Source organism: Rhinopithecus roxellana, chromosome 15 (genome assembly GCF_007565055.1).
Source record: "Rhinopithecus roxellana isolate Shanxi Qingling chromosome 15, ASM756505v1, whole genome shotgun sequence".
In the NCBI taxonomy this organism is placed as follows: Eukaryota; Metazoa; Chordata; class Mammalia; order Primates; family Cercopithecidae; genus Rhinopithecus; species Rhinopithecus roxellana.
In genome coordinates this window covers 10,341,438-10,367,407 of record NC_044563.1, presented here as the reverse complement: position 1 = coordinate 10,367,407, position 25,970 = coordinate 10,341,438, and the positions used below count along the sequence as shown (strand labels likewise).

Genomic DNA, 25,970 nt, shown 5'->3' with positions numbered 1-25,970 from the left:
ACGCGGGGCCATGGGCTGCTGCCAAGACAAGGACTTTGAGATGTCGGATGAGCAGTACAAGGAGGCAGAGTCTGAGGACGTCAGGGAAGATGGGACCAGAGACACACACCGAGGGCCCAGGGAGTGTGAGAAGGGGCTTCCCGAGGGTAGGGGTGAGCTCAGAGGCCTCGTCGTCGCCTCAGGCGCCGAAGGTGTCGACTTGAACTCCCCGGACCATCGGAATCACAAGTCGAACGAAAGCCTTCTGATCACCGTGCTGTGGCGGCGACTATCCATGTTCAGTCGTCGGGGCTCCTCGCGGTCAAGCAAGAGACAATCAGACCAGATTCGGTCATCTATGTTCAGTGGTCGGGGCTCCTTGCCGTCAAGCAAGAGGCAATCAGATCAGATTCGGAAGCAGGAGCGTCCGATCCGAGAAGGCAACCAGGAGGAGCCGGAGAACGGATGACCCCAGACCTGCTCTTAGTCCGCCCCAACCTCCAGAGAATAAAATTGCTAACGTGTACCTGCACCACCACTCCGGGAACTGGGCGCGGACACCGCCGGGCGGCTGGTTCTTTAAGGCTCCTCCCCGGAGGCGGGCCCAGCCCCCTGGGCTCCCGCTGTAGTACTCCGGGGCGGGGTCACGGTAGCGCCTTAGCCAATGGGAGGGGGGGTGGCTCTTGCGCTCGGATGTGGGGCGTGTCTTTCGGGTCGCCTGGCTTGAAAATGCGTGGGACCGCCCCCTCGTCGCCGGGGGTGGGGTTACGTGTAGGTGACGTGGCCGCTTCTAGTCTGGTCGGGTTTCGGCGGCTTCAGTGCCCGGGGAGGAGGCAGTGACGGCCGGGGAGATTGGTAGTGGCGGCGGCGGCAGGCGGCAGAGGGGAGGTAAGACTTGCTCTAAGAGGGGGTCTGGCCGCCGTGTCAGCTCTGGGGCAGTGGTTTTACAGGGGCGACGACTGGCGGGGGGAAGGGAACCAGGGGCGAGCAGGCAAGTCCTGCCGGCCCGGCTCCTGGTGAGCGAATTCCTTGCCGTCCAATCAGGAAAGCCTCTGTTGAGAGAGACGTCGGTCTTAGCTAATGAGTGGTTGAAGTCTTCCAGAAGGCGGACCTTGGGCGGGGGGTGGGACTTCCTGTTTCAAATAAACACCCAGAGGTTTCCCCCTCCGCCCACCGAAGTGTGTCAGTCTTTGGAGGTCTGTCACCGGCCCCCGCCGAGGGGCCGAAGGAAACCACGGAAACGAAAGGACTGGGTTAGGGCCCGGGGCAGTTACACGGGCCGGGCCGTAGTCTTAGAGCCACGGGACTTGGCTCTGGCCCTGTCTCTGCTTCAGGGCCCCCGGCCCGCGCTCTGGCCGCCAGAGCCAAGTTGGAAGAAGAGTCTGAAGCGGGTTCGACTTGGAACAGGGGAAAAGCAGGGCCCTTTCCGCTGCTGGCCCGCCCCAGGATCTGCGAGCGTCTTGGGCGCGAAAGTCCATGAGAAGTGCGGAAGGGGCTCGAGGATTCGTTGATTGGGGTGGGGCGGGGAGTTTGGGGAAAGAAGCTGCCTGGGGAATGACACTCTCCCCTCCACAACAGTCCGAGGTTATGCGTCTCAATGATCCCGCGGAAACGCTACGGGTCTAAGAACACGGATCAGGGTGTCTACCTGGGTCTCTCAAAGACACAGGTCCTGTCCCCTGCACCTGCTGGCAGTAGCAGCAGCGACATCGCCCCTCTACCCCCCCCAGTGGCCCTCGTCCCTCCCCCTCCCGACACCATGTCCTGCCGGGATCGGACCCAGGAGTTTCTGTCTGCCTGCAAGTCGCTGCAGACCCGTCAGGTAAGGACCTGGAGTGGAAAAGGCGAGGAGTGAGCCATACTCAAATCTAGGAAGGACTGTGCTCCACCACTGTTAACTGAAGTAATTCTTGGGGGTACCTGATGGAACTGATAGGCTTGGATGGGGCCAGTAGGGTCTGCTGTAAGCAACAGAGAAGAGGTTGGCTGGCTAACTAGACGCAAAGACTTAGACCTTTTTTTAGGAGGAATTCCTTGGAGGACAGGATTGCTATTCTGGAGAGAGTACTTCAGAGAGTACTTGGCTGCAATATAATTGGTGTGAATAAGGAACAAGTTCTAGGAAGAGCCTTTAGCTGAGAAACACGCACCTTGAATTTTCCAATATATTTCTACCATAAATTTGCTCTGTAACCATGAGAAAATTAGTTAATCTAGTTACATCTTAGTTTTTATCTCTGTAAGATTAAGGACATTTTCTAGATCAGTAATTTGTTGTTTTTGTTTTGTTTTGAGATCTGTTTTCAACTCTGTCAACAGGCTGGAGTGTAGTGGCGTGATGATAGCTCACTGCAGTCTTGAACTCTTAGACTCAAGGGATCCTCTTTCCTCAGCCTCCTGAGCAGCTGGGACTACATGGATGCACCACCCAGCTAATTTTTAATTTTTTTCGTACAGGCAGTGTCTCACTATGTTGCCCAGGTTGGTCTGGACACAAACACCTGGCCCTAGACAAGTAATTTGTATCAAAATAACTTAGGGTTGGATGTGGTGGCTCATACCTGTAATTCCAGCACTTTGGGAGGCCTAGGCCAGAGGATCACTTGAAGCCAGGAGTTAGAGAGACCAGCAGGGGCAATGAAGCAAGACCCTGTCTCTACAAGAAAAAAAAAAAAGCTGGACGTGGTGGCATGTGCCTGTAGTCCCACCTACTTAGAAGGCTGAGCGAGACCCAGTCTCTTCCTCTCTCTTTTTTTTTTTTTCATTTTTTTTATTTTAAGAAGGAATTTCGCTCTTGTCACCCAGACTGGAGTGCAGTGGTGCAATCTCAGCTTACTGCAACCTCCTCTTCCCTGGTTCAAGCGATTCTCCTGCCTCAGCCTCTGCAGTAGCTGGGATTACAGGTGCCCGTCACCGTTCCCAGCTAATTTTTGTATTTTTTTTTTTTAGTAGAGACGGGGTTTCACCATGTTGGTCAGGCTGATCTTGAACTCCTGACCTCAGGTGATCTGCCTTCCTCAGCCTCCCAAAGTGCTGGGATTACAGGCATGAGCCACTGCGCCCAGCCTCTCTCCTTTTTTGGAAACAGTGTCTCACTCTGTCACCAAGGCTGGAGTGCAGTGGTTCTATCTCAGCTCACTACAACGTCTGCCCTCCTGGGCTCAAGCAGCCCTCCTGCCTCAGGCTTCTCAGTAGCTGGGATTATAGGCATGTGCTACCATGTCTGCCTAATTTCTGTTTTGTTAGTAGAGACGGGGTTTTACCATGTTGCCCAGGCTGGTCTCGAACTTCTGTGCTCAAGTGATCCACCTTCATCTTCTCAAAGTGCTGGGATTACAGGTGTCAGCCACTGCACTCAGCTCCTCTTAAAAAAAAATTTGGGAGTGCTTTCTAATTATTTATTTAATTAATTAATTAATTATTTTTGAGATGGGAGTTTCGCTCTTGTCACCCAGGCTGAAGTGCAGTGGCTTGATCTCAGCTCACTGCAACCTCCGCCTCCTGGGTTCAAGTGTTTCTCCTGCCTCAGCCTCCCAGGTAGCTGGGGTTACAGACATGTGCCACCACACCCGGCTAATTTTGTGTTTTTAGTAGAGACGGGGTTTCTCCATGTTAGTTAGGCTGGTCTCAAACTCTCGACCTCAGGTGATCTGCCCGCCTCAGCCTCCCAAAGTGCTGGGGTTACAAGCACCTGAGTAAGTATTTGTTTGTTTGTTTGTTTGTTTGTTTGTTTGTTTTTGAGACGGAGTCTCGCTTTGTTGCCAGGCTGGAGTGCAGTGACATGATCTGGGTTCACTTCGGCCTCCGCCTCCGGGTTCAAGCGATTCTCCTGCCTCAGCCTCCCGATTAGCTGGGACTACAGGCACGTGCTACCACACCCAGCTAGTTTTTGTATTTTTAGTAGAGACGGGGTTTCACCATGTTCGCCAGGATGGTCTCCGTCTCTTGACTTTGTGATCTGCTTGCCTCGGCCTCCCAAAATGCTGGGATTACAGGCATGAGCCACCGCACCCGGCCAAGTAACTGTACTTATTTATTTATTTATTCATTTATTTATTTATTTTGAAACAGAGTCTCGCTCTGTCACTCAGGCTGGAGTGCAATGGTGGGATCTCGGCTCACTGCAGCCTCCAGGTTCAAGCAATTGTCCTGCCTTTGCCTCCTGAGTAGCTGCCACTACAGGTGCATGCCACTGCACCTGGCTAATTTTTTGTATTTTTAGTAGAGACGGAGTTTCACCATGTTAGCCAGGTTGATCTCGATCTCTTGACCTCATGATCTGCCTGCCTCAGCCTCCCAAAGTGCTGGGATTACAGGCGTGAGCCACCGCGCCTGGCTGAGTAACTGTGTTTTTAAATATTTTTACTGATGGCTGGGCATGCTGGCTCACACCTGTAATCCCAGTACTTGGGAGGCTGAGGTGGGAGGATTGTGCGAGCCCAGGAGTTCAAGACCAGCCTGGACAATATAGCAAGACCCTATCTCTACAAAAAGTTAAAAATTAGCTAGGTGCAGTGGTGTGCCCTGTAGTCCCAGCTACTTGGGAGGCTGAAGTGGGAGGATTGCTCAAGCCCAGGATGTCAAGGCCACAGTAAGTTATGAGTTATGATCATGCTATTATACTCCAACCTGGGAGACAAAAGTTATGAAAAAGTGTTTTTCAGCTCATGGTAAAGCTGCTCTTCTATATGATCTCCAAGAACTTTGCAGTCATCCTTATTGATTTCCTGATTTGAGGAATAGAATGGCAATACTAGCTACCATTTATTTAGTGCTTACTATGTACCAGATAGTTGACTGAAGTACTTTTCAGCCTTTTTGTTATTTAACCTTAGCAACAACAATGGGAGATGTGTGGATTGTCTTCATCTTATAGAAGAGGAAGTAGAGATTCAGAATGTTTTAAGTAACTTGCCCCAAATCCCCCAGCTAGTAAGTGGTGAGTCAAGATTTGAACTCAGATCTACTTGTCTTCAAATCTGGGCTCTAAATGACTTCCACTCATAAGTCTGGATCATCTGATGGATGCCACCAGTACTAGAGATAGTTTAGTGGACCCCTTAGGAAGAGTGAAAGCTGGAACTGGGGAAGGGAGAACTAAAGTTGTCACCTCCTGCCATTGCTTTTCAGAATGGAATCCAGACAAATAAGCCAGCTTTGCGTGCTGTCCGACAACGCAGTGAATTCACCCTCATGGCCAAGTGAGTTGAGAGAAGCTTTCTGGTGGGGTGATACAATGTCTGGAGAAAAGCAGACTTGCGATCAGTGTCCTTGGCTGTGAAGTCTGGGATTGGTTGTGCTGGAGCTTATGTGGGAAAAGGCCTCCTGCCCTTTCCCCCAGTCTCACTAGTGGTCATTTGCAGGCGCATTGGGAAAGACCTTAGCAACACATTTGCCAAGCTGGAGAAGCTGACAATCTGTGAGTGTTTTTGGGGTCTTTCAGAAGTGGGGCAGTAAATCAAAGAGGGCTGAGGGCTATATTCCCTGAGTTTTGTTGTTGACCTCACCCATTGTGGCTTCTTGTTTGTCTCTGTAGTGGCAAAGCGCAAGTCCCTCTTTGATGACAAAGCAGTGGAAATTGAAGAACTAACATATATCATCAAACAGGTGAGCTACTAGCCATCAGGAGAGCCCAGCATTCCAATCAGATCACTTCTGTCTTCCTGTCATTTTCCATTGCCATGGGGACCCAGAGCAAGTTTCTTTTTTTAGAGAGGGAGTCTCACTGTGTTGACCAGACTGGAGTGTTGTGGTGTGATCCTAGCTCACTGTAGCCCTTAACTCCTGGGCTCAAGCTATCCTCCAGCCTGAGCCTCCTGAGTGGTTGAGACTATAGGGACATGCCCTCATACCTGGATAATTTTTTTTTTTTTGAGACAGAGTTTTGCTCTTTTGCCCAGGTGGGAGTACAGTGGTATGATCTTGGCTCACTGTAACCCTCACCTCCCAGGTTCAGGCGATTCTCCTGCCTCAGCCTCCCCAGTAGCTGGGACTACAGGCACCCGCCACCAATGCCTGTCTAATTGTTTTATCTTTATTAGAGAAGGGGTTTCACCATGTTGGCCAGACTGGTCTCAAACTCCTGACCTCAAGTGAGCCGCCCACTTCGGCCTCCCAGAGTGCTGGGATTACAGGTGTAAGCCACTGCACTCAACTGTAATAACAACTTTTATTTATTTATTTATTTATTATTATTTTTTGAGACAGAGTTTCACTCTTGTTGCCCAGGCTGGAGCACAGTGGTGTGATCTCAGCTCACCACAACCTCTGTCTGCTGGGTTCAAGTGATTCCCCTGCCTCAGCCTCCCGAATAGCTGGGCACATGCCACTGTGCCCAGCTAATTTTGTATTTTTAGTAGAGATGGGGTTTCTCCATGTTGGTCAGGCTGGTCTCAAACTCCTGACCTCAGGTAGTCTGCCCACTTCAGCCTCCCAAACGGCTGGGATTACAGGCGTGAGCCCCAGCGCCAGGCCAATAATAACTTTTATTTTCTTTTTTTTTTTTAAAGACGTTGTCTTACTCTATTGCCAGGCTGGAGTGCAGTGGTGCGATCTAGGCTTACTGCTACCTCCACCTCCCAGGTTCAAGCGATTCTTTTGCCTCAGCCTCCCAAGTAGCTGGGACTATGGGACTATAGGCATGCGCCACCACACCCAGCTAATTTTTTGTATTTTTAGTAGAGATGGGGTTTCACCATGTTGGCCAGGATGGTCTCAGTCTCTTGACCTCATGATCTGTCTGCCTTGGCCTCTCAAAGTGCTGGGTTTACAGATGTGAGCCACTGAGGAATTGTGTGTATGAATATAATTCTGTTGATGCTTCTTGAAGCTACAGTGCCTTTGACTCTTCCCTTTTCCTGAGTACTGTCCAGGGGCTTTGTTGGTCATGCTCTAGACCCAAGATTTTGGCCTTTGAAAGGGTTCTGTGGCCAAGAGCATGGCCTCACAGAATGGAGCAGGGCAGTAGGCTGGAGGAGTAAACAAGTTATTTACAAATGGATGAAGGCCTACTTTGCCTCTTTCTAACTCTTATCTGCAGGAACTGAGCCAGAGCAAACACTAGACCTTGGAAAATCCTAGCAGGCCCATCTGGTCGGTCTGACTGGGATACTCTCACTCCAGCTAGTAACTTCCACCTTGCCCTTCCTACCAGAGATGGCCATTGGGAGAGATGCTGACTGAGGACTCCTTGGCTAATACTTTGTTTTTCCCTGGACTCTTTTACCAGGACATCAATAGCCTCAACAAACAAATTGCTCAGCTCCAGGATTTCGTGAGGGCCAAGGGCAGCCAGAGTGGCCGGCACCTGCAGACCCACTCCAACACCATTGTGGTCTCCTTGCAGGTGGGAGCTGGGGAGGAAAGGAAGGAGGCAAAGGGGAAGAATGTGGAGTCTTCTTTGGTTGACTGTCTCTCCTTTTCTTCTAGTCGAAACTGGCTTCTATGTCCAATGACTTCAAATCGGTTTTAGAAGTGAGGACAGAGGTGAGAACAATTTGCCTAGGAGGGATAGGAATATGGGGGTAAAGATCCAAGAGGAAATGGGGAAGGTACACGTTCTACAGGGTCATGGGGCCAATGGTGGTAATCTCTTTAACATGCCTGCTTTCTAGTGGCTTCAGGTCCTTTGCGTTTTTCCCCAACCCCAGAACCTGAAGCAGCAGAGGAGCCGGAGAGAGCAGTTCTCCCGGGCACCTGTGTCAGCCCTGCCCCTTGCCCCTAACCACCTGGGTAAGTCAGAGGTAAAACGGGAAGCCCCGGGAGGTAAGGTTACTTACTCTGGTTGTGATGGCATCCTCTGAAGGCACTGGTTGGGTAGGAGAGTGGAGGGTCAAGGAAGTTTCTAGGCTCTATCTCTCAGAGGCCGAACCAGATGGTTGAGATTTGTGATCCACATTTAGACTCCCACATTCTCACTGTTGGGGTGAATTCAGTTATATTCAGAAGAATGATAATTTCTAATTTTTTTCGTACACTTACCTTTATTCACATTCTCTCATTTAATTTTCACAACCATCCTTTGAGAAAGCAACTATTATTATCCCCCATTTTACAGGTGAGGAAACTGAGGCTCAGAGAGGTTAAATGACCTGTCCAGGGTCACAAGGCTAGTAAGTGCCAGAGCTGGGATTCAAACCCAGAGCATGTGGGCTTTGAACCTGCTTTTAACTGTGAAGATGTGCCACATCCTGTTTTCTCCCCCAGGGGGTGGTGCTGTGGTTTTGGGGGCAGAGTCCCATGCCTCCAAGGATGTCGCCATCGACATGATGGACTCTCGGACCAGCCAGCAGCTGCAGCTCATTGACGAGCAGGTACCCAGGCTCTGAACTAGGGAGAATCAACTTCTCCATTATCCTCTGTGGTTCCCAAGAGAGTGTTTGGAGTGTGCCATGGGCAGAATGGCAAGCTGGGAGGGCTGTAAAGATGCAAGTCTGACCCTGAAGAAGCTGATGGTGCTCATGTGCTCTCTCCCTCTCCTGAAGGATTCCTACATCCAGAGTCGGGCAGACACCATGCAGAACATTGAGTCAACAATTGTTGAGCTGGGCTCCATCTTTCAGCAGTTGGCACACATGGTTAAGGAACAGGAGGAAACCATTCAGAGGTGAGACATACTCTCTCACCCCAAACAGAGGAGCTTTCTCTTCCCCGTGGATTGGCATCTTAAAGTCCCCAGGGACTGCTTGATGCCCTTTGGAAGATAGAGTGAATTCTGCCCACCCATGGGACCCAGTTCACCTGCTTCCATCCACCCAACAAGTATTTATTGAGCACCTGTTCATGTGAGGCACTGTTGCAGGTGCGGGAGATACAGTGGTAAATAGGACAGTAAAGTCTCTCTGGAGCTACTTTGTAGCATGTGTAAGTGTATGGAATTTGATAGGGCAGATGAGGACAGCTGTGGAAAAGAACTGACGAGGCTGGCATGGTGGCTCACACCTGTAATCCCATAGGCAGCATTTGGGAGGCCGAGCAAGGCAGATCGCTTGAGTTCAGGAATTCAAGACCAGCTTGGGCAACAAAGTGAGACCCTGTCTCTACAAAAAAATACAAAAACTAGCTGGGCATGGTGGCATGGGCCTGTAGTCCCAGCTACTCGAGAGACTGAGGTGGGGGGATGGCTTGAGCCTGGGAGGCAGAGGTTGCAGTGAGCCAAGATCATGCCACTGCACTCCAGCCTGGGCGACAGAGCCAGATTCTGTGTCAAAAAATAAAAATAAAAATTGACCAACAAAATTTCAGGTAGTAATGAAGACTGTATACAGGGTTAAAGTAGGATGATGTGTTAAGAAAGTAATGGATGGGTACCTGTAATTCCAGCACTTTGAGAGACCCACACAGTCACCTGAACTAAGGAGTTCGAGACCAGCCTGGGCAACATGGTGAAACCCCATCTCTACAAAAATAAAAAAATTAGCTAGACGTGGTTGCACAGGCCTGTGGTTCCAGCTACTTGGGAGGCTGAGGTGGGAGGATGACTTAAGCATGGGAGGTCGAGGCTGCAGTGAGCCATGATGGAACCACTGTGCTCCAGCCTGAGTGACAGAGCGAGACTCCACCTCAAAAAAAAATAAGAAAGTGACTAAGTAGGTATATCAGATTGTGTGGTAGGGAATGCTGCTCTGAAGACATCACATTTAAGTAGAGACTTGAATGACAAGAGGGATCCAGCCAGGCAAAGAAGAAAGAGTGAGTGTTCTAGGCTGAGTGGACAGCTAGAGCAAAGCCTTGTAATGGGACAGTCTAACTATACGCAAGAATCAAGAAGGCCTGCGTGGCTAGAAAGTAATGAACAGGGATAGAGAAGTACAGGGTGTACTGGAGGGATGTAGGCAGAGGCCCAACAATGGGCTGGCCTCTCTGTTCCTCTGGTGCCTCCTGCTACTACAAGAGGTTTTATCTGCTCCTCCTCTGTGGTGCTTAGCATTCAGTCAGTCAGTTATGGGAAATACAGCAGTGGACAAAAGAGGCAAAATCCTTTCCCTTGTGGAACGTGTAGCCATAGGGAGATAGATGTGAAAAAGTCATAATAAATAAATAGTATGTTTAAAAACAAGTCATAAATGCAAAAAAAAAAAAAAAAAAGTCAACACAGGATAAACTAATCAGGAGTGCCAGGTTTGGAGGGAGGTAGGCCTTATTAAGAAGGTGGCATCACACTTGGGAGAAGGTGAGGAAGTTAGGTACATAGACTCTGGCAAAGAACTCCAGGTTTGATAAGTTAACGGACAGCAGAGACTACTGCAGCTGGGATCAGTGAGGAAGAGAGTTGTACAAGGTGTGGTCAGAGGGGAACTGTTGAGACCTCTTGGGACCGTTGGTGGGCCTTAGCTTTTATTCCAAGTGACACAGGGAGCCATTGCAGGGGTTTGTATTTGTTTCTGTTTTTGTTTCAGACAGAGCCTTGCTCTGTTGCCCAGGCCGGAATGCAGTGGCGCAATCTTGGCTCACTGCAACCTCCGCCTCTTAGGTTCAAGTGATTCTCATGCCTCAGTCTCCCTAGTACCTGGGACCACAGGTGTGCACCGCCATGCCCGGCTACATTTTGTATTTTTAGTAGAGACGGAGTTTTGCCATGTTGGCCAGGCTGGTCTTGAACTCCTGGCCTCAAATGACCTGTCCTCCTTGGCCTCCCAAAGTGCTGGGATTACAGGTGTGAGCCATCACAACTGGCCAAATACATTTAACTTTATTTTATTTATTTATTTATTTATTTTTATTTTTATTTTTGAGATAAGAGTCTCACTCTGTTGCCAGGCTGGAGTGCAGTGTCACAGTCTCGGCTCACTGCAGCCTCTGCCCCCTGGGTTCAAGTGATTCTCCTGCCTCAGCCTTCTGAGTAGCTGGGACTGCAGTTGTATGAGACTATGCTCAGCTAATTTTTGTATTTTTAGTAGAGACAGAGTTTTACCATGTTGGCCAGGATGGTCTTAATCTCTTGACTTCATGATCCACCCACCTCAGCCTCCCAAAGTGCTGGGATTACAGGCATGAGCCACCATGCCCGGCGTTAACTTTATTTTTATTTATTTATTTATTTTTGAGGTGGAGTTTCTCTCTTGTTGTCCAGGCTGGAGTGCAGTGGCACCTCTCGCCTCACTAAAACCTCCAGGTTCAAGCAATTTTCCTGCCTCAGCCTCCTGAGTAACTGGGATTACGTGCACCCACAACACGCCCAGCTAATTTTTGTATTTTTAGCAGAGATGGGGTTTCACCATGTTGACCAGGCTGCTCTTGACCTCCTGACCTCAGGCAATCCACCCACGTCAGCCTCCCAAAGTGCTGGGATTGCAGATGTGAGCCACTGCGCCTGGCCACATTTAACTTTAAAACAAAAATTATAATAGCATATACTCTGGGATTTATAAGGTATGTAGATGCAACAAATTTAACTGTAGAATAAAGGATGAAGCAAGAGGGTTTCAAGATTTTGACAGGTTTTTCTTTTTTTTTTTTGAAATGGAGTTTCGCTCTGTCGCCAGGCTGGAGTGCAGTGGCTCAATCTCAGGTCACTGCAGCCTCCGCCTCCCAGGTTCAAGTAATTCTGCTTGAGCTTCCCGAGTAGCTGGGATTATAAGCGCCTGCCACCACGCCCAGCTAAATTTTGTATTTTTAGTAGAGACGGGGTTTCACCGTGTTGGCCAGGACAGTCTCGATCTCTTGACCTCATGATCTGCCTGCCTTGGCCTCCCAAAGTGCTGGGATTACAGGCGTGAGGCACCGCGCCCGGCCAATTTTGAAGTTTATATGAAGTAGGCTGTGAAAAGTTAACAAGGTATATTGTCGTCCTTAGAGCAACCGCTGAAATAAAAGAGAAGCTCAACAACGACATACAGCAAGAAGAGCAACAACCAGATTGAAATGGAAATAGAATTTTAACCAAAATTTCAGTTAATTCAAAAAAAAGGACAAGAGAGGATAAACAGAAACAAAAAATAAAAGAGAAAAATAGAAAATAGTGCCGGGCGCGGTGGCTCACACCTGTAATCTCATCACTTTGGGAGGCCGAGGTGGGTGGATCACAAGCTCAGGAGATCGAGACCATCCTGGCTAACACGGTGAAACCTCGTCTCTACTAAAAATAGACAAACAATTAGCCAGGCATGGTGGCAGGCGCCTGTAGTCCCAGCTACTTGGGAGGCTGAGGCAGGAGAATGATGTGAACCCAAGAGGCGGAGCAGTGAACTGAGATCACGCCACTGCCCTCCAGCCTGGGCAACAGAACGAGACTCGGTCTCAAAAAAAAGGTAAAATGGCAGCCCTAAATCCAGCCTTATTAAAAATTACGTGTGGCCTCAAGTGATCTCCCCGCCTTGGCCTCCAAAAGTGCTGGGATTACGTGTGTGAGCCACCATGCCTGGCCAGATTCTGTCCCCCTTTTTTTTTTTTTGAGACAGAGTCTCACTGTGTCACCCAGGCTGGAGCGCAGTGGCGCGATCTCGGCTCACTGCAAGCTCCGCCTCCCGGGTTCACGCCATTCTCCTGCCTTAGCCTCCCAGGTAGCCGGGACTGCAGGTGCCCGCCACCATGCCCGGCTAATTTTTTTTTGTATTTTTAGTAGAGACAGGGTTTCACCATGTTAGCCAGGATGGTCTCGATCTCCTGAACTTGTGATCCGCCTGCCTCAGCCTCCCAAAGTGCTGGGAGTACAGGTGTCGGCCAATTCTGCCCATATTTAATCTCCGTCCCAGACCTGCCTCCTAAACTCCATATATCCATATTCCTGTTCAACATCTCCACTTACTGGCCTGGGAGTGGTGGCTCATGCCTGTATTCCTAACATTTTGGGAGGCTGAGGCAGGTGGATCATTTGAGGTTCAGGAGTTTGAGACCTGCTTGACCAAAATGGTGAAACCCCATCTCATTAAAAATACAAAACAAAAAAATAGCTGGGCATGGTGACACATGCCTGTAATCCCAGCTACTCTGGAGCCTGAGGTGGTAGAATCACTTTAACCCTAGAGGCGGAGGTTGCAGCGAGCTGAGATCGTGCCATTGCATTCCAGCCTGGACAACAAGAGCAAAACTCTCAAAAAACAAAAACACAAGCTGGGCGTGGTGGCGCACTTCTTGGTCCCAGCTACTGTGAAGTCTGAGGCAGGAGGATCTGAGCCCCGGGGGCGGAGGTTGCAGTGAGCCGAGATTGCGCCACTGCACTCCAGCCTGGGTAACCGCAACACCCTGTCTCAAAAAAAAAAAAAAGTTATTAAAAAGTTAAATGTATTTTAAAGAAATTAAGAGGAAGACATGGTAATAGTACTCACATATTTACCATCTTCACTGTTCTTCATTCCTCCTTGAATAGATCTAAGTTTCCCACTGGTATCTCTTCCCTTTATCCTGAAGAAGCACTTCCTTTGGTATTTTTTTTGTAATGGAGATCTGCTGACAACAATTTCTTTCAGTTTTCTTTCATCTGAAAAGAAAACAAATCTTTTTCACTAACTAAATCAAAACTAAACTTTTTTCACCTTCATTTTTTTTTTTTTTAAGATAGAGTCTCACTCTGTTGCCCAGGCTGGAGTGCAGTGGTGGGATCTCGTCTCACTGCAAGCTCTGCCTCCCGGGTTCACGCCATTCTTCCTCAGCCTCCCAAGTAGCTGAGACTACAGGCACCTGCCACCATGCCGGCTAATTTTTTATATTTTTAGTAGAGACGGAGTTTCACTATGTTAGCCAGGATGGTCTCCATCTCCTGACCTCGTGATCTGCTTGCCTCGGCCTCCCAAAGTGCTGGGATTACAGGCGTGAGCCACCGCGCCCGGCCTCACTTTCATTATTGAAGGATGTTTTCTCTGGATATAGAATTCTGAATATACAGTTGTTGTTTTTTTTTTTTTTTAACTTTTTATTTATTTTTTCCTGAGACAGGGTCTCACTCTGTTGTTGCCCAGGCTGGAGTGCAGTGGCACGATCATGACTCACTGCAGCCTTGACCTCCCACCTCAGCCTCCCTAGTAGCTGGGGCTACAGGCATACACCACCACACCAGGCTGAATTTTTTTTTTTTTTTTTTTTTTGGTGGAGACGAGGGTTTCACATGTTGCCCAGGGAGGTCTCAAACTCATGGGCTCAAGAAATCTTCCCACCTTGACCTCCCAATGTGCCTGGCTCATACAGATTTATTCTTTTTTTTTTTTCCGAGACGGAGTTTTTAGTCTTGTTGCCCAGGCTGGAGTGCAGTGGTGCGATCTTGGCTCATTGCAACCTCCACCTCCTGGGTTCAAGTGATTCTTGTTCCTCAGCTTACTGAATAGCTGGGATTACAGGCACCCACCACCACACCCAGGTAATTTTTTCTGTATTTTTAGTAGAGACAGGGTTTCACTATGTTGGCCAGGCTGGTCTTGAACTCGTGACCTCAAGTGATCCTCCCACCTCTGCCTCCCAAAGTACTGGTATCACAGGCATGAGCCACAGCACCCGGCCTGATCATGTCTTTTTTTTTTTTGAGATGGAGTTTTGCTGTTGTCACCCAGGCTGGAGTACAGTGATACAATCTTGGCTCACTGCAACCTCCACCTCCTGAATTCAAGAGATTCTCCTGCCTCAGCCTCCTGAGTAGCTGGGATTACAGGCGCCAGCCACCACGCCTGGCTAATTTTTTATATTTTTAGTAGAGTTGGGGTTTCGCCATGTCGGGCAGCCTGGTCTCAAACTACTAACCTCAGGTGATCTACCTGCCTTGGGCACCCAAAGTACTGGGATTATAGGCATGAGCCACCACGCCCAGCCTCTGAGTTGTTTTTTTTTTGTTTTTTTTTTTTTTTTTTTTGAGATGGAGTCTTGCTCTGTCACCCAGGCTGGAGTGCAGTGGCCAGTGGCCGGATCTCTGCTCACTGCAAGCTCCGCCTCCCGGGTTCACGCCATTCTCCTGCCTCAGCCTCCCGAGTAGCTGGGACTACAGGCGCCCGCCAGGTTGCACAGCTAGTTTTTTGTATTTTTAGTAGAGACGGGGTTTCACCGTGTTAGCCAGGATGGTCTCGATCTCCTGACCTCGTGATCCGCCCGTCTCGGCCTCCCAAAGTGCTGGGATTACAGGCTTGAGCCACCGTGCCCGGCCTCTGAGTTTTTTTTATGTGTAAATTTGTCTTTAACTAAATTTAGGAAGTATTTGGCTATTAAACATTTTTCTGCCTCTTTCTGTCCTTTCCATCTGGAAATATATACATATATATGTTTCCAGATACATGTCTCATCATAATAAATTTATATTTATTATATATATATTTTTTCAGGTCAATCTGCTGTTAAGCCCATTTGGTGAATTTTTTTAGATAATTTTCAGTTTCAAATTTACACTTGGTTCTTTTTTTCTTTTTTTTTTTTTTGATACGGAGTCTCGCTCTGTGGCCCGGGCTGGAGTGCAGTGGCCGGATCTCAGCTCACTGCAAGCTCTGCCTCCCAGGTTCACACCATTCTCCTGCCTCAGCCTCCCGAGTAGCTGGGACTACAGGCACCCGCCACCTCGCCCAGCTAGTTTTTTGTATTTTTTAGTAGAGACGGGTTTCACCATGTTAGCCAGGATGGTCTTGATCTCCTGACCTCATGATCCGCCCGCCTCGGCCTCCCAAAGTGCTGGGATTACAGGCTTGAGCCACCGCGCCCGGCCCACTTGGTTCTTCTTTAGAGATTATGTTTCTCTGCTGTGACTTACTACTTTCTTAGTCAGTACAATCATATTTTCCCTCAGTTACAATAGCTGCCTTAAAATTTAATTCTCATCATCTGGATTATCCTAGGGATGTTTCCTTTCATTGTCTTTTCTTTTCGGTATGGGTCACAGTTTCCTGTTTCATTGTTTATCTACTAATTGAGGATTTTATCATGCATGTTATAATTGACATAAAGATTCTGGATTATGTTTCTATAAAGAATATTAACTTTTTTGTTTTCGCAGGCAGTTAACTTCGCTGAAGTAAGATCGTTGTTTTTTATATTTCTTCTGTGGTTTATGTAATTTATGGAATGGTCAGTCTAATAGGAGCTACCCAGGCATTACTGGAAGCAGAACCTCGAAGAGTGAGAAATAGTCATTGGATTCAGCAATGGAGATATTGTTGGTGACTTTGAGTCAGATTCAATAGAGGGATGGGAGGAAAAGCTTGAATGCAATGCCGTTTAAGAGAGAATGAGGCCAGCCATGGTGGCTCTTGCCTGTAATCCTAGCACTTTGTGGGGCTGAGGCAGGCAGATCACTTGAGGCCAGGAGTTCGAGACCAGCCTGGGTAACATGGTGAAACTCCATCTCCACTAAAAATACAAAAAATTAGTTGGGCGTCGTGACATGTGCCATCACCAGAGACTGAGGTTGCAGTGAGCCAAGATCACGCCATTGCACTCCAACCCGAGTGACAGAATAAGACTCTGTCTCAAAAAAAAAAAAGAATGAGAGCAATTAGAAAGAGTAGGAATAGATGAATAGACAGCTCTTTTTTTTTTTTTTTTTGAGACAGAGTCTTGCTCTGTTGCCAGGCTGGAGTGCAGTGGCGCGATCTTGGCTCACTGCAACATTCACCTCCTGGGTTCAAGCAATTCTCTTTCCTCAGCCTCCTGAGTACAGGCACGCACCACCACACCCAGCTAATTCTTTTTTTTTTTTAGTAAAGGAGATGTTTCACCATGTTAGCCAAGATGGAGAATGGACAGCTCTAAGAGTTTTGCTTCAAAATGGAGAAAGGAAATGGAGTAATAGCTGATAGGAGGAAGTTAATCAGAAGTTTTCTTTTTTTGTTTTTTTAATATGAAAATTTGGGGTTTAGGCAAAGTAGCTTACACCTGTAATCCTAGCGCTCTGGGAGTTCAAGGTGGGAAGATCGCTTAAGGCCGGAAGTTCGGGACCAGCCTAGGCAACATAGCAAGACCCTATCTCTCCAAGAAAATGGAAAATTAGCCTGGCATGGTGACATGCCTGTAGTCCTAGCTATTTAGGAGGCTGAGCGGAGATCACTTGAGCCTAGGAGTAGGAGGTTACAATAAGCTGTGATGGTGCCATTGTACTACAGCCTGGGCAATAAAGTGAGACCCTGTCTCTAAAAAATTTTTTAAAAGAAAAATTTTAAATTTACCAGTAGGTTGAAAGAACCATAGGAAACACTAATACATCTACAACCTACACCCTACATTCAGCAGTTCACAGTTGGCCAGACTGGCTTTATCTTTTATTTTTCTGAACCATTTCACAAGGTGGCCGATATCATGACACATAGTCCTTAAATATTTTAACATGCGTCTCCTAAGAATACACAAATTCTCTTTAAAAACCACATCCAGTACTCACTTCAGCAGGACGTATATTAAAATTTGAATGATACACAGGTTAGCATGGCCTCTGCACATGGATGGCACAAATTTTTGAAGCATTCCATATTTTTTATTACCTGGGTGATGAGATAATATGTATACCAAGCCCCAAGACATGCAATTTATTTATAGAACCAACCTGCACGTGTACCCCTGAAACTAGAATAAAATTTAAAAATTAAATAAAAAAATTAAAACCAGACTGGGCACGGTGGCTCACACCTGTAATCCTAGCACTTTGGGAGACTGAAGCGGGCAGATCACCTGAGGTCAGGAGTTTGAGCCCAGCCTGGCCAACATGGAGAAACCCATCTCTACTAAAAATATAAAAATTAGATGGGCATAGTGGTGCACGTCTGTGGTCCCAGCTACTTGGGAGTCTGAGCCAGGAGAAGTGCTTGAACCTGGGAGGCGGAGGTTGCAGTGAGCTGAGATTGTGCCACCGCACCGCACAGAGCGAGACTCTGTCTCAAAAAACAAAAAAAACCACACCCAGTTATCGTATCTGTGAAAATTATGGATTTCCTAATATTATGTATTATCCAGTGAGTGTCACCACAGAGTGATACTCTGTCTCAAAAAATAAAAAATAACCCAGTTATAATATCTGTGAAAATTAACAATTTCCTAATAATTATGTATTATCCAGTGAGTTACGACAGCGAGACTCTGTCCCAAAAAATAAAAATAAAATAAAAACCACACCCAGTTGGCTGGGAGTAGTGGTTCATGCCTGTAATCCCAGTACATTGGGAGGCTGAGGCGGTTCACGGGGTCAAGAGATTGAGACCGTCCTGGCCAACATGGTGAAACCCCGTCTCTACTGAAAACAAAAATCAGCTGGGCATGGTGGTGCGTGTCTGTAGTCCCAGCTACTTGGGAGGCTGAGGCGGGAGACTCGCTTGAACCTGGGACGTGTGGGTTTCAGTGAGCCGAGATTGTACCACTGCACTCCAGCCTGGCAACGGAGCGAGACTCTGTCTCAAAAAAAAAAAAAAAAAGACACCCAGTTATCATATCTGTTAAAATTAACTATTTCCTAATACTATGTGAAATCCAGTGAGTGCTTACATTTTCCCAGTTGTCCCCAAACTGTTTATTAGGTTTTTAAAAATTAGAAAGCCAGGCATGGTGGCTCACACCTGTAATCCCAGCGCTTTGGGAGGCCGAGGCGGGCGGATTACCTGAGGTCAGGAGCTGGAGACCAGCCTGACCAACATGGAGAAACCCCATTTCTACTAAAAATACAAAATTAGGGCGTAGTGGCACATGCCTGTAATCCTAGCTACTCAGGAGGCTGAGGCACGAAAGTCGCTTGAACCCAGGAGGTGGAGGTTGCAGTGAGCCAAGATCGTGCCATTGCACTTCATCCTGAGCAACAAGAGCCAAACTCCATCTGAAGTAAATTAATTAAATTCTTCCTCTTTTCTGAGGATCACTATAGGCTTTAATTATAGGTTTTAATGTATTGTCTTATTATTAGGGCAATGATTATTGTCAGTGCTCAAGTTGTTCCAAATATGTCTGGTGGGAGTCTAGAGGGTTTAAAAGGCTGAGAGAAATGTATGTTTGCATGCCAATGGGAATGATGCAACAGATAAATTTTAAAATGATGAAGTAGGAGAAAGATGGGAGAATTCTTGAAATGATGTCCTTAGGAAGGTGAGAAGTGGCTCCAGCACAGAAATCAAGGCTTGGCTCTAAGAGGAGCTGGTGATAGGTGGGAAGACAGGCTATTGTAGCAATGCAGGGGGTGGAGCGGCATTTATCTTCAGACCACTTCAGTCTTCTCAGCTCGTTAAGAAGAAAGGCCAGTAGAGGAGAGGATAGGGAAGAGGAGGTGTAGGAGGTTTTAGGAATCCACTCCTGCTCACTTGCTCTTATCCCTTTAGTCAAGGTCCAACCCTGATTGATCTTTCTTCCCCGCATTATCTAGCAGAGTGCTTTTGCTCTACGTTGTTGATCATGTGAAACTGAGTGAACACCTACATTTGTATAAAGCCACTTTCTGAACGTCAATCCACTAAGCAGCCTCACACATTTGATTGGCCAAGGTAAAAGAAAACACTTGGAGATTCTGATTCGAGAGATGTGAATGGAGTGGGCTTTCAGGGAGCTTCATTTTTACAAATTCTGTAGAAGTTCTGATGAGCATCCAGGTTTGGGAACCACTGATTTTAAAAAAAGTTTGTTTATTCAACTACTGTATGTTGAGCACCGGCCATTTATAAGGTACTGTGAGTACAGCTGTCTTGATCCTAGAGTCAGGAGAATTGACTAATATTTGTTGTTGTTGTTTGTTTGAGACAGTCTCACTCTGTCACCCAGGCCGGAGTGCAGTGGCACGATCTTGGCTGACTGCAACCTCTGCTTCCCAGGTTCAAGTGATTCTCCTGCCTCAGCCTCCTGAGTAGCTAGGATTACAGGCATGTGCCACCATGCCTGGCTAATAATTGACTGATTTTTTCTTTTTTTTTTTTTTTTTGAGACGGAGTCTCGCTCTGTCGTCCAGGCTGGAGTGCAGTGGCGCGATCTCCACCCACTGCAAGCTCCACCTCTCAGGTTTGTGCCATTCTTCTGCCTCAGCCTCCTGAGTAGCTGGGACTACAGACGCCCACCACCATTCCCAGCTAATTTTTTGTATTTTTAGTAGAGATGGGGTTTCACCGTGGTCTCGATCTCCTGACCTCGTGATCCGCCCACCTCTGCCTCCCAAAGTCCTGGGATTACAGGCATGAGCCACCGCACCCAGCCCTTCTTTTTTTTTCTTTTTTTGAGATGGAGTCTGGCTCTGTCACCCAGGCTGGAGTGCAGTGGCAACCTCCACTTCCTGGGTTCAAGTGATTCTTCTGCCTCAGGCTCCCAAGTAGCTAGGACTACAGGCGCAAGCCACCACGGCCCGCTAATTTTTGTATTTTTAGTAGAGAAGGAGCCATATTGGCTCATCTCACCATATTGGCCAGGCTGGTCTCGAACTCCTAGACCTCATTATCTGCCCACCTCAGTCTCCCAAAGTGCTGGGATTACAGGCGTGAGCCACCGCGCCTGGCCTGACTGATTTTTATCTATTTCAGCTGAGACCTAGGAAACCCCTTGCAGAGTTAGGCCATAAACACCATAGCTCCTTGAGCTATGTTGTATTTTGAATATTAGAATATTAAGACTGGGCACAGTGGCTCACTTCTATAATCCCAGCTCTTTGGGAGGCTGAGACAGGTGGATCACGAAGGCAGGAGATCGAGACCATCCTGGCTAATACAGTGAAACCGCATCTCTACTAAAACAATACAAAAAAATTAGCCGGGTGTGGTGGCGGGCACCTGTAGTCCCAGCTACTCAGGAGGCTGAGGCAGGAGGATGGCGTGAACCCAGGATGCGAAGCTTGCAGTGAGCCCAGATCACGCCACTGCACTTCAGCCTGGGTGACAGAGACTCCGACTCAAAAAAAAAAAAAAAAAAAAGAATATTATTATAGATTCAGTGAAACAGGGTTATAAAAGATATTTGAGTTCTTTCCTCAATCAATATACATCTAAAATAAAATAGCATATAGGCAACTTTACATTCTAGTCTTCCTTGAAACAGTGTCGTAAGTAGTTTTCACTGTTAGCATGCATTTGCTCATTGCTTTAGCAAACATTTATTGCTGCTGTGAGCTTATCCTGCTGGGTCTGAGGATAAGAGGGTGAAAGACCATTCTGGTCCTCCTGGAGCTCACTAGTAGGAGAGACATAAGTTGACAGTAACAGCCCAGTATGATAGGGCAAGAAGAGAAGGGGATGAGGCTGGGTGCGGTGGCTCATCCCTGTAATCCCAGCACTTTGGGAGGCCAAGGCAGGATTACTTGAGGCCTGGAGTTCAAGACAGCCTGTGCAACACAGAGACCCTATATCTATTTAAAAAAAAAAAAAGGGGGGGGGCCGAGATAACTCAGAGTAGGTACTGCTCCTAGGTGGGGCCAAGGGGCCTTCCCAGAAGTGATACCAAGCTAAGACTTGAGGGGAATGCCAGCCCAAAAAGGGGAAAGGAGAAGCTGTTCCATGTGAGGGAAAAACAGCACAGAAATGAGAAAGAACTTGGTAGATTCAGGAGTGCAGAATTACTCAGCATGGCTGGGGGAGTGGTGAGAGGCAAGGCCAGGTCACAAATGACCTGTGTGTCACAGCAAGAAATTCGGTGTCAGGGAGAGAACATAAGAAGAAGTGAGCAGATTGATGCTGGGTGAGAATGAGGTTTGTTCTGGATGTGCTGAGTGCCTCAAACTTCATGGGACAGCTAAATGACAGTTTAGTAGGCATTTCATGTTCTGATGTTTCGAAGAGAAGGCAGTGCAAGACGTAAGGACTTAGGACAGTGGCCTCTTGGTGAAACCCTGGGCATAGACCACCCAGAGACAGTGGGTAAAGTGAGAAAAAGGTCAGGACAGATTCCCCCATGGAGTCGGGGTATGTAGAGAAGGGAAGAATCTGGCCAGACTGAGGAGGAAGTTTGAGGAAAATGAGAGAAGAAAGCAGAGAGAGAAATGTGTCCTTAGAACTTGGGGTAGAGGAATTTTAAGGAGTGGTTATTTCTCATTGCTCCTGAGAAAGTTAGAGGTAAGGATATGTTGGAGTCCGGGGTGGGGGTGGGGGTGGGGGAGGCTTGAATTAATTGGATCAGTGCCAGTATTTTCAGCAGAATGGCTCAGTAGCAATTTTACAGTATGTTGGAGCATAAAAGGGAAATAAGGAAGTAGAATTTATGGGCAACCATATACAAAATAAATTTATGAAAGGATGCAGTCTTTAAAATAGGTGTAGACATTCATATGCGTCCTCCCTGCATGCCAGTGGATCTGGGTTTGAGCACTTGCTCTATAAACCACTGATTAAGTCTGAAGTTCTTTGGGATGCAGATTCTTGGGCCCCAACCTAGAATTTCTGGTTGTGACACTTGAGAATTTTTATATTTGAGAATTCAGCAGGTGATTCTTATTTTTCCTAAGGTGTGAAAACCACTGATCGAATGTTGCTCATTTTCCTTTTCACCTCATAAAATATTCAAACTACAGAAAAGTTGGGAGGATAGCACAATAAACACTCATATTCCCTTCACCTGTAGTCACTAACTTTGTTTTCTTCTTTGTTTTTTTCTTTTCTTTTGAGACAAGTTGACACTCGGGCTGTACTGTGGTAGCGCAATAATGGCTTACTGCAGCCTCAAACTCCTGGGCACAAGTGATCCCCCCAGCTCAGCCTCCCCAGTAGCTGGAATAACAGGTACATGCCACCGTGTCCAACTAATTTTTAAATTTTTTTCTTTGTAGAGACAGAGTCTCCTATTTTCCCCAGGCAGGTCTCAAACTCCTAAACTCAAGCAATCCAGCCACCTTGGCTTCCCAAGTGCTGGGATTACAGGCATAGGCCATCTGGTCTGGCTACCAGTTGTTAACATTTTATCACTTTTTTTCCTCTCTTTCTTTTTTCTTTTCTTTTTTTTTTTGAGACAAAATCTCGCTCTGTCACCCAGACTGGAGTGCAGCGGTGCGAGATCTCGGCTCACTGCAACCTCTGCCTCCTGGGTTCAAGTGGTTCTCCTACCTCAGCCTTCTGAGTAGCTGCGGTTACAGGTGCCTGCCATCACATCCAGCTAATTTTTGTATTTTTGGTAGAGACAGGTTTTCACCACGTTTGTCAGGCTGGTCTCAAACACCTGACCTTGTGATCCGCCCACCTCAGCCTCCCAAAGTGCTGGGATTATTGACATGAGCCACCATGCTCAGCCTTTCCCCTCTCTCTTTTGCCGAATTATTTGAAAGTAGGTACAAATTTCATGCTGTTTTATCCCGAAATACTTCATTCAGCATGCTAAGAATAAGGCAATCTCCTGAACAGCCGTAATGTCATTTTCTTTCTTTTTTTTGAGATGGAGTCTTGCTCTCTTGCTCAGGCTGGAGTGCAGTGCCACGATCTCCGCTCACTGCAAGCTCCACCTTCCAGGTTCCAGCCGTTCTCCTGCCTCAGCCTCCTGAGTAGCTGGGACTACAGGCACCCGCCACCACACCTGGCTAATTTTTTGTATTTTTAGTAGACATGGGGTTTCACCGTGTTAGCCAGGATGGTCTCAATCTCCTGACCTCGTAATCCACCCGCCTCGGCCTCCCAAAGTGCTGGGATTGCAGGCGTGACCCACCCCGCCCAGCCCATAATGTCATTTTCAAGCTAAGAAAATTAACAATTCTCCAACATGATCCAGTAATCAGCCCATGTTCAAGTTTCCCCATCTGATATTTATTTTATTTATTATTATTATTATTAAGATGCAGTCTCACTCTGTCACCCAGGCTGGAGTGCAGTGGCGCGATTTTGGCTCACTGCAAGCTCCGCCTCCTGGGTTCCAGCGATTCTCCTGCCTCAGCCTCCCGAGTAGCTGGGACTACAGGTGCCCGCCACCAGGCCTGGCTAATTTTTTGTATTTTTAGTAGAGACGGGGTTTCACCATGTTAGCCTGAATGGTCTCGATCTCCTGACCTCATGATCTGCCCGTCTCGGCCTCCCAAAGTTCTGGGATTACAGGCTTGAGCCACCGTGCCCGGCCCCCATCTGATACTTAAAACAGAAGTTTTTATCTCTTTTAATTTAAGACCCAGGAAGATTCACATTTTGCATTCGATGTGTCTCTTTAGTGTGCCTTTCGTTTTATTTTTCATGACAAATTAAACATTGATGAAATTAGGGTAAATACTTTTGCCATGATGATTACATTAGTAGGCACTTGATGAGGTTGTCCCTTTATTGCTGATGTCAATTGAATCACTTGTTCAAGGTGCTGTCAGACCAAGCACACTCATCCCTTGGTATTGTGGGGCATTGGCTGTAGGAGCCCCAGAGGAAACCAAAATCCGTGCATCCGCAAGGCCCATAACATCTTGTCATATTATGGGCCTACTACACACACATCCTCCGATATACTTATTTAAATTTTTTTTTTTTTTTTTTTTAATAGAGACAGAGTCTTACCATGTTGTTCAAGCTGGTCTCCAACTCCTAGGCTCAAGTGATACTCTTGCCTGGGCCTACCAAAGTGCTGGGATTACAGCCCGGCCAAAACTAGGGCCCATATACCTTTTTTTTGGTGTGTGTGTGTGTGTGTGTGTGTTTTTGAGATAAAGTCTTGCTATGTCACCCAGGCTGGAGTGCAGTGGCACAATCTCATTGCATCCTCGAGCTCCTCAACCTCCTGGGTTCAAGCTGTCCTCCCACCTCAGCCTCCCAAGTAGCTAGGACTATAGGGTCACACCACCACACCCAGTTAATTTTTGTATTTTTTGCAGAGATGGGGTTTTCCCATGTTGGCTAGGCTGGTCTCAAACTCGTGAGCTCAAGCCATCTGCCCACCTCAGCCTCCCAAAGTGCTAGGATTACAGGCGTGAGCCACCATGGCTGGCCGTAAAGCTTTTCTTATCCCCTGACTTCCTGTCCATGTCATTACGTTTTCCTTTTTCACTCAGAACCATGATTTCTTGACCGTAATGGTCTGTGAACATTTTTCCCCTTACAATAAATATAATACATACTCACCAGATAAAAATCTAAATACCGATGAGCAACAATTATAACTAACATTTTTGGGGCTATTGTGGGTTAGGGACTTTATACTAACTAATTGAAGACTTGACAGCCTGAGAGAAGGCAGGGCTTGGGTTATCCTCATTTTGCCGGTGAGGAAAATGAAGCTTGAAGTTTAGACTAAAGAGTCTTAAGCTAATAAATGGCAGAGTTGGTTTTCAAGCCAGAAATAACTTGTTTATAGTGTCCTTCCAAAACCTTTTCTATACACAAATATATATAAGAATGGGATCATATTGTGACCATCTTTCCATGTCAATAAATAGACTTCAGCAGCATTCTTTTTAATCCAGTGTCCTTTTGTTTCCTCTTCTCCCGGCCTTGTCCCCAGGATCGACGAGAACGTGCTAGGAGCCCAGCTGGACGTTGAGGCCGCCCATTCAGAGATCCTCAAGTACTTCCAGTCAGTCACCTCCAACCGGTGGCTCATGGTCAAAATCTTCCTCATCCTCATTGTCTTCTTCATCATCTTTGTGGTCTTCCTTGCTTGAACCCTCTCCACTCTGAGGCACTCTGTTGGGGTTTGGGACCCTCCTGGGAAGGCAAGTGGCCAGTGCTGCCACTGAGCCTGTGCAGGGTGCTTGGGAGAAAGGCCCTGTTTCCCTGGAACTGCAAAGAATGGCCACTGTCCCTGATCCCCCACCCCTTGCCTCTGGCCACCCTGTCCTCCCCCCACCACCCTCAGGCCTATGAAACACACAGGGTTCTAGATTTGGACTCTGCTGTGAAGTGACTGGAAGGGAGCAAAGGCCAGCTGGGGGCCAGTGGGGTAGGTTGTCTCCACTAGGAGACTTTTATAAACCCTCTCTAGCCTCTCCCAAAGGAAACGCTGGCAGCAAAGGGAGATGATGCCCTTCCCCACCTTCCTGTGAGTGAAGAGAGGAAGCAGCCCCAGGGACCAATTTTCCCAATTGACCTCTTTCTTCCTCTTTCACCATGTGAGGCAGGGAGCCCTGAGCCCTTCAGCTGCCTGCACAACCCCTGACATTGGCTGCTGGTGACTCTCAATCTGCCAAATGTGCTGCAGCCCGTTTTCTCCCAATTACAGCAAGACTGTCAGCCTCACTAGCCATGTCATCA

General features: G+C 47.5%; 1 protein-coding gene and 1 non-coding gene across 7 annotated transcripts; both read left to right on the top strand.

Annotated features, from left to right (window-relative positions):
* The first annotated feature begins 706 nt into the window (after positions 1–706).
* On the top strand, positions 707–25,955 carry STX5 (syntaxin 5). 6 transcript variants are annotated; one of them, XM_030918121.1, is made up of 12 exons: positions 745–867; positions 1,314–1,462; positions 1,558–1,801; positions 5,110–5,180; positions 5,343–5,398; positions 5,516–5,586; positions 7,208–7,324; positions 7,408–7,464; positions 7,629–7,710; positions 8,185–8,291; positions 8,463–8,584; positions 25,222–25,954. In XM_030918121.1, the coding sequence occupies exons 3-12, from the start codon at positions 1,577–1,579 to the stop codon at positions 25,379–25,381; spliced, it is 1,068 nt and encodes a 355-aa protein (XP_030773981.1). In that variant the 5' UTR covers positions 745–867; positions 1,314–1,462; positions 1,558–1,576; the 3' UTR covers positions 25,382–25,954. The 6 variants fall into 6 exon arrangements, with proteins under 6 accessions (XP_010383160.2, XP_030773984.1, XP_030773981.1 ...); XM_030918122.1 differs by lacking the exon at positions 1,314–1,462 and adding an exon at positions 19,220–19,337 and having other exon boundaries at positions 763–867; positions 25,222–25,340; XM_010384858.2 differs by lacking the exon at positions 1,314–1,462 and having other exon boundaries at positions 707–867; positions 25,222–25,955.
* LOC115893726 lies at positions 17,253–17,354 on the top strand. The gene has a single exon (XR_004053785.1). It is a non-coding gene; the product is annotated as a U6 spliceosomal RNA (small nuclear RNA).
* Positions 25,956–25,970: the final 15 nt, after the last annotated feature.